General features: G+C 44.7%; 1 protein-coding gene across 1 annotated transcript; it reads right to left on the bottom strand.

Annotated features, from left to right (window-relative positions):
• Window positions 1-6: 6 nt before the first annotated feature.
• Window positions 7-7,945, bottom strand: LOC108540755 (60S ribosomal protein L36a-like). Its single transcript, XM_017889934.1, has 3 exons — window positions 7,865-7,945; window positions 5,715-5,761; window positions 7-444 (listed from the first exon to the last, which is right to left on the bottom strand). Exons 1-3 carry the CDS (start codon window positions 7,943-7,945, stop codon window positions 48-50), a joined length of 525 nt encoding a protein of 174 aa, XP_017745423.1. The 3' UTR covers window positions 7-47.
• Window positions 7,946-8,096: the final 151 nt, after the last annotated feature.

Raw genomic sequence — 8,096 nt, 5'->3', positions numbered from 1 at the left:
GGCTTCAACATTTTCTCTTCAAAATCAGAAGAAAAATATCCCAAAGTTTAGAACTGGATCACTTGGCCCTTTCTCTTCTTATCTCCTCCTAGTTCAAAATGCTTGCATCTCTTAATGGCCAGCATCCTCTTGGATCTGCAGTTAGGCTCAATACATTCCAGCCTTAGCACAATCTTCTTTGTGGTCTTAGCCTTCTTCCGGAAAATTGGCTTTGTCTGCCCACCATAGCCACTCTGCTTCCGATCATAGCGCCTCTTTCCCTGGGCATACAAAGAATCCTTGCCCTTCTTATACTGTGTCACTTTGTGAGGCTGATGCTTGCCACACTTCTTACAGAAGGTTCTTCGGTTTTTAGGTACGTTGACGATCTTTGCAGCACGGCTGTTATCTATATGATGAAAACGAGAAACGGCGTCCGACACCCTCGCGTAGCGCAGCTCTCGCCTAACAGGAAAGGCTTTTTTTTTTTGTCTGAGACGGAGTTTCCCTCTTGTCGCCCAGGTTGGAGTGCAATGGCACGATCTCTGCTCACTGCAACCTCCGGTTCAAGCGATTCTTCTGCCTCAGCCTCCCGAGTAGCTGGGATTACAGGCGCCCGCCACCACGACCGGCTAATTTTTTTTATTTTTAGTAGAGACGGTGTTTCGCCATGTTGGCCAGGCTGGTCTTGAACTCCTGACCTCGGGTCATCCGCCAGCCTCCGCCTCCCAAAGTGCTGGGATTACAGACCTGAGCTACCGCGTCCGGCCCCTTTTTTGTATCTCCTAAGCAAAAAAGAGAAATAGCAGGAAGTGTGATTCTAAAGATCATTTCCCGCCGTGTTTCCTTTTTTTCTTCTCCTGTCAGATGGCTTTCATATAATTTTACCGTTCTCTGTAGGAGAGGCGGTTCCCATCTTAATTCAGAAGTAACTTGATGGTGAGTTGAAGTCTCTTGGTTCCTGCCTTAAACAGTATGGGATGCAATTCACAGAGCCCTCTTTTTTGATCCTCATGGGCATCTGTATGCATCTCCCCCAGAAATTTGCTTCTTGTCTATCATGTGTTACCAAATTTTTCCGAATCTTCATAGTTCAGAATTACAAGTGACTTTAGAAATCATCTAGTCTGACCCCACTGTGTATAATAAAATACCTGTTGTGGTATTGTTGATGGAATAATTCCCAGGCAGAACTTGTTTTTTGGTTGGTTTGTTTGTTTGAGACTGGAGTCTCGCTCTGTCACGCAGGCTGGAGTGCAATGGCGCTGTCTTGGCTCACTGCAACCTCCGCCTCCCGGGTTCAAGCGATTCTCCTGCCTCAGTCTCCCAAGTAGCTGCGATTACAGGTTCCTGCCACCACGCCCCACTAATTTTTTGTATTTTCAGTAGAGACAGGGTTTCACCATGTTGGCCAGGCTGGTCTCTAACTCCTGACCTCATGGTCCGCCCACCTCAGCCTCCCAAATTGCTAGGATTACAGGTGTCAGCCACCGCGCCTGGCCAGAACTTGGTCTTCACATAGCATCAATACAGATGGAAACCTAACTGGCTATTGCCTATCAGAGTAGAATAAAAAATTTCAGAGAAAATTTTGCTCGCTTTGTGGCAAAACTTGAATTGCAGTGGTACAATCAGGGCTCATTGCAGCCTTGACCTCAGGCTCAGGTGATCCTCCCACCTCAGCCTCCCCAGTAGCTAGGACTACAGGGACATGCTATAGTGCCTGGTTAATTTTGTGTAGAGATGGGATCTCACTTTGTTGCCCAGGCTGGTCTAGAACTCCCAGGCTCAAGTGATCCTACTGCCTCAGCCTCCCAAAGTGCTAGGATTACAGGTGTGCACCCCCCTGCGCTACCCAGCCCAGAGAAAAGGATTTACATCCCCACAGCCTCACTTGGTTTATTTCCTTTCTCTCCCTAGCCTGTTCTGTCTGCACTCTGTTTTAATTTCTTTTTAGTTTGCTCTTAACTCTTCTCCCACTTCTTTCACCAAACACTCCTTGATGAAGGGCTTTTTAATGGGTAATGCTTTAGCATGGGCTTGGCTCACCTGTAAGGCATTTGTGGGGAAAAAAAAAAAATTGGTGTGAATTTGTGACAGGGAAAATGTTTTAACATATCAGTCTTTCCTTGAAGTCAGTTCCCCCAAGGCATTGTGGAATGCCCCACATAGGAGTGCCAGAAAGGATTGCTGACTGTAAGCAAAAATTAAATGAGCTTATCTACTTTCATTGCTCAATTTCAGCAACAGTGAGTATGGTAAAAAATAAATTGGACTATTTATAATCTTTCAGATTTAATCTCTGCTATAAGCAGAAAATGTGTTGTTGTCATCTGTAACAAATAACAAGTATTTAAATGAAAATGTGTTCCTAAAACATATGCTATTCTTAGGGAAAATGCATTTTAATTTCAATATTTAATTGTCTGCCCTTTAAAACCAAGTATCTCAAATCCAACAGAGCTTAAAAAAAAAAAGATAAAACCAAATATCTCCAAATATCTGATTTCTTCATTAACTTGTCTCATGATAAATTAGTTATTTTGCCAGTGAGTTTTTAAAAATAATCTACAGGCCTGGTGCGGTGGCTCATGCATGTAATTCCAGCGCTTTGGGAGGCTGAGACGGGCAGATCACCGAGGTCAGGAGTTCAAGACCAGCCAGACCAACATGGTAAAAACCCGTCTCTACTAAAAATACAAAAAATTAGCTGGGCTTGGTGGCATGCATCTGTAATCCCAACTACTTAAGACACTGAGGTAGGAGAATCCCTTGAACTCAGGAGGTGAAGGTTGCAGTGAGCTGAGATCATGCCACTGCACTCCAGGCTAGGCGACAGAGGGAGACTCTGTCCAAAAAATACATGAATAAATAAAACTAAAAACAATCTGTTGGTATAGACTTTTAATACACTGTATTCTATTTTAAAATTTTATATTTCCTTAGCTCCTCTTCCTTACTCTGACATACCTATAGTCTGCAGGGACTTTCAAATTTGAGCACTAATCACTATCCTCTGGGGAACTTGTTAAAAAAACAGATTGCTTGCTTTAGCCCAAGGAGTTCGAGACCAGCCTGGGCAAAATAGGGAGACTCTGTGTCTACAAAATAATAATAATAATAATAAAATTAGCCAGGTATGGGAGTGCATGCCTGTAGTTCCAGCTACTTGGGAGGCTAAGGTGGGAGGATCCCTTGAGCCCAGGTGTTCAAGCCACTGCACTCCAGACTGGGTGACAGAGGGAGACCCTGTCTCAAACAAACAAAAAATCAAAAAACAAATTGGTGGTTCGACTCCCAGAGTGACTCAGTAGAAGTCTTGAGGTGGAGCCTGGAAATTTGCTTTTGTAACAAATTCCTTGGTGATGCTAATGATTGAGTTGTGGGTGTGTACTTTGAGAAGCACTGCTCTAGATAAAATATCTTTGTTGTTGTTGTTGTTGTTGTTGTTGTTGTTGTTGTTGTTGAGACGTAGTGTCACTCTGTCGTCCAAGCTGGAGTGCAATGGTGCGATCTCGGCTCCCTGCAACCTCTGTCTCCCGGGTTTAAGCAATTCTCCGGCCTCAGCCTCCTGAGTAGCTGGGATTACAGGCATGCGCCACCACAGCTGGCTAATTTTGTATTTTAGTAGAGATGGGGTTTCTCCATGTTGGTCAGGCTGGTCTCAAACTCCAGACCTCAGGTGATCCACCCGCCTCGGCCTCTCAAAGTGCTGGGATTACAGGCATGAGCCACTGCACCAAGCTAGATAAAATATCTTTTCTTTTCTTTTTTTTTTTTTTTTTTTTGAGATGGAGTCTCACTCTGTCGCCCAGGATGAAGTGCATTGGCGCGATCTCGGCTCACTGCGAGCTCTGCCTCTTGGATTCAATTGATTCTCCTGCCTCAACCTCTCGAGTAGCTGGAACTACAGGCGCCTCTCACCACGACCGGCTACTTTTTTGTATTTTTAGTAGAGACGGGTTTCACCGTGTTAGCCAGGATGGTCTTGATCTCCTGACCTCGTGATCTGCCCACCTCGGCCTTCCAAAGTTCTGGGATTACAGGCATGAGCCACTGCGCCTGGTGATAAAGTATCTTAAGAGGTGATAGCAGTGTGGTCTCCAGTGGTGGTAATGGAGGTGAAGGGAAGTGGGTGACTTTGGCCTAGTTTAAGAATTCGAGGCTGGGCACAGTGGCTCACACCTGTAATCCCAGCACTTTGGGAGGCCGAGGCGGGCAGATCACCTGAGGTAAGGAGTTCGAGACCAGCCTGGCCAACATGGTGAAACCCCATCTCTACTAAAATACAAAAATTAGCCAGGTGTGGTGGCACACACCTGTAATCCTAGCTACTCAGGAGGCTGAGGCAGGAAAATCACTTGAACCCGGGAAGCAGAGGTTGCAGTGAGCTGAGATCACGCCACTGCACTCCAGCCTGGGCAACAGAGCGAGGCTCCATCTCAGAAAAAAAAAAAAAAATAGCCAGGCATGGTAGGGGACACCTGTAATTCCAGCTACTTGGGAGGCTGAGGTAGGGAGAATCACTTGAACCTGGGAGGCGGAGGTTGCAGTGAGCTGAGATCACGCCACTGCACTCCAGCCTGGGTGACAGAGTGAGACTCCATCTCAAAAAAAAGGAAAAAAAAAAAAAGAATTTGAGGCCGGGCATGGTGGCTCACGCTTGTAATCCCAGCACTTTAGGAGGCCGAGGCAGGTGGATCACCTGAGGTCAGGAGTTTGAGANAAAAAAAAAAAAAAATAGCCAGGCATGGTAGGGGACACCTGTAATTCCAGCTACTTGGGAGGCTGAGGTAGGGAGAATCACTTGAACCTGGGAGGCGGAGGTTGCAGTGAGCTGAGATCACGCCACTGCACTCCAGCCTGGGTGACAGAGTGAGACTCCATCTCAAAAAAAAGGAAAAAAAAAAAAAGAATTTGAGGCCGGGCATGGTGGCTCACGCTTGTAATCCCAGCACTTTAGGAGGCCGAGGCAGGTGGATCACCTGAGGTCAGGAGTTTGAGACCAGCCTGGCGAACATGGTGAAACCCTGTCTGTACTAAAAATACAAAAATTAGCCAGGTGTGGTGGCATGTGCCTGTAATCCTAGCTACTCGGGAGGCTGCGGCAGGAGAATCATTTGAACCAGGGAAACAGAGGGTGCAGTGAGCTGAGATTGCACCACTGCTTTCCAGCCTGGGCAACAGAGCAAGACTCCGTCTCAGAAAAAAAAAAAAAAATTAGCCGGGCATGATAGTAGTCGCCTGTAATTCCAGCTGCTCGAGAGGCTGAGGCAGGGAGAATTGCTTGAACCCAGGAGGCAGAGGTTGCAGTGAGCCAAGATTGCACCATTGCACTCCAGACTGGGCAACAGAGTGAGATTCTGCCTCAAAAAAAAAAAAAAAAAAAAAAATTCAAATCAGCAGGGCTTACCTGTGGTTTAGATCGCAGTGATGGTGAGGGAAGGGAAGGATGAAGTTGGTAGTTTGAATAAATGAATGGATATATCCGAAGACAGAAGCAAGAAAGGAGCAGGGAGGGAGAGTTGGATCATGGTAGGAAATCATAAATTCCATTTGAGGTATGTTAAAGTTTCACTGAAATACATCTAAACCTCAGCTCAATGCCTAGCAGAGAGTAGATTTTCCATAAATGATGATAGCGATGGTTATTGCTGCTATTACTACCTTTACTATGAAAACTGAACCGTCCTAATCACCACGCCCCACCCGAGGTAAACTCCCAGCTCCATTACTCAGCATTCCAGAGCGAGAGCTGACTCTTTTGTATGATCACAGAGACCTAGGTATAAACAAGGAAATTTCCAATTTATAGATGTAGCCTCACTGGATGAGTGGTGGGGAAGGAAAACAAAAGAGGGTAAAAAGAGAAAGCTTATAATGATGAATTATAATTCATCAAGGTGCCTGTGTCATCACAGATAACTTCACAACAGCTGTATCAAATAGGTAGAATTTTCCCATTTCACAGATAAGATAAATAACTTGCCTAATGTCTTATAGAAACTTGAGTAAAAATGGAAACCTAGCTTTGTCTTGACCTCATTACAGTTGTGCTTTCTATCATGAAACTGTATCTTTTTTTTTTTTTTTTTTTTTTTTTTGAGATGGAGTCTCACTGTTGTCACCCAGGCTGGAGTGCAGTGGCAAGATCTCAGCTAACTGCGAGATCCCCTGTTCAAGAGATTCTCCTACCTCAGCCTCCCGAGTAGCTGGGATTACAGGTGCCCACCACCACGCCAATTAAATTTTTTTGTATTTTTAGTAGGAACAGGGTTTTACCATGTTGGCCAGGCTGGTCTCGAACTCCTGACCTCAGGTGATCTGCCTGCCTCGGCCTCCTAAAGTTCTGGGATTACAGGCATGAGCCACTGTACCCGGCCCTGAAACTATATCTTTACTGCTGTTAAAGAGGTAAATGCAGGCACAATAAACATTTTAAAAGAGTTTATTTGAGCAAACAACATTTCATGGACTTGACAGCTTTAAACCAGAAGTGGTTCAGGAACTCCACCAAGAGAATCTGTGGGGAGGCTTTTACAGGACAGACACAGAAGTAAAGCAAAGAAAACATCTGATTGGATACAATTATACAGTTGCCTTATTTGATCGATCTCCTATGAAAGTTCATAGTTATAAAAGTTTGTTGGCTACTTCTGATTGGTTGAGCTTAAGTCCTGTTTTTCTTTAATACAGGCATTTATAAGAGTTAGCTCAAGTTAAGTTTTCCTTATGTGTGCAAATCAAGAAAGGTTGAGTTCACTTACGAGGCCTAAGTGGTTTTGTCTTCTCAGGATTCTTCAGGCCTCATCTCTATTTTACCTTTAACCATGCCCGGCAGTAAACTAGTTAGGTTTCTTAAATTGACATAATGACCTAAATAGGCTGAACCTATACTCTAAATACCCCAGAACTTGTAGACTAATGCTTTTAAACTTTTGTAATTCTGGCACACAGTAAGAACAAGTTTTTGTTTTGTTTTGTTTTGTTTTGTTTGGGACAGAGTCTTGCTCTGTTGCCAGGCTGCAGTGCAATGGAGCAATCTCGGCTCACTGCAACCTCCGCCTCTCAGGCTCAAGTGATCCTCCTGCCTCAGCCTCCTGAGTAGCCAAGACCACAGGTGCCCACCACTACATCCAGCTATTTTTTTTTTTTTTTTTTTTGAGATAGAGTCTGTCTCTATCACCCAGGCTGGAGTGCAGTGGCACGATCTCGGCTCACTGCAAGCTCTGCCTCCTGAATTCAAGACAGTCTCCTGCCTCAGCCTCCCGAGTAGCTGGGACTACAGGCACCCGCCACCAAGCCCAGCTAATTTTTTTGTATTTTTAGTAGAGATGGGGTTTCACCGTGTTACCCAGGATGGTCTTGATCTCCTGACCTCATGATCTGCCCACCTCGACCTCCAAAAGTGCTGGGATTACAGGCGTGAGCCACCGTGCCTGGCCCCTAATTTTTGTATTTTTTATAGAGACAAGGTTTCACCATGTTGGCCAGACTGGTCTTGAACTCCTGACCTCAGGTGATTCCCTTGCCTGGGCCTCCCAAAGTGCCGGAATTACAGGCGTGAGCCACTGTGCCTGGCCCTAAGAACAAGTTTTTACAAAGCAAGCCAGTGTTAACATTTATTCTGTATATGTGTGTGTATATGTATATATGTGCTGTACACTTACCTGTGCAACAATATCATGGAGAGTAATTTTCAATAAATAACAGAGATTGCTACATTATCAATATTCTCAATGAATGCATTGTGGTGATAGTTTTCACTCATTTGTGACAATAAATGTTTATTATGAGCCACAGAATTGATTCTGAAATCAACTTTTGGGTCTCTACTAGAAGTCTAGAAAAATCTTCTACATCACTTTCCTTGGAATTCACTCACCCACAGCAGGATGATTTCAATGAGCTGGATGAGATTCCTGACGGTAAGAGAAAAAGGGGAGTAGGATTCCGGTATACCCATCTTCAATGGAGTATCTACACTTCCCTTCCTTGAAGAACTTTGTGGGAATCAAATGGAGTATGATACAGATGAAAGGACTTTTAAAATAATCAGTTTGGGTCTGGCGCGGTGGCTCACATATGTAATCCCACCACTTTGGGAGGCTGAGGTG

This window comes from Rhinopithecus bieti, unplaced genomic scaffold, assembly GCF_001698545.2.
Source record: "Rhinopithecus bieti isolate Rb0 unplaced genomic scaffold, ASM169854v2 scaffold_18644, whole genome shotgun sequence".
NCBI classification, from domain to species: Eukaryota; Metazoa; Chordata; class Mammalia; order Primates; family Cercopithecidae; genus Rhinopithecus; species Rhinopithecus bieti.
Note: the sequence above shows the minus strand (reverse complement) of the source record. Positions and strands in the feature narration are given on the sequence as shown.

Coding starts and splice junctions, on each gene's coding strand:
- LOC108540755 (XM_017889934.1), bottom strand. CDS start 7,945: ATGGGTATACCGGAATCCTACTCCCCTTTTTCTCTTACCGTCAGGAAT. Junction 5,762..7,864: donor TTGAAATCATCCTGCTGTGG/GTGAGTGAATTC, acceptor GTTTATACCTAG/GTCTCTGTGATCATACAAAA. Junction 445..5,714: donor CTCTCGCTCTGGAATGCTGA/GTAATGGAGCTG, acceptor CTTTCCTGTTAG/GCGAGAGCTGCGCTACGCGA.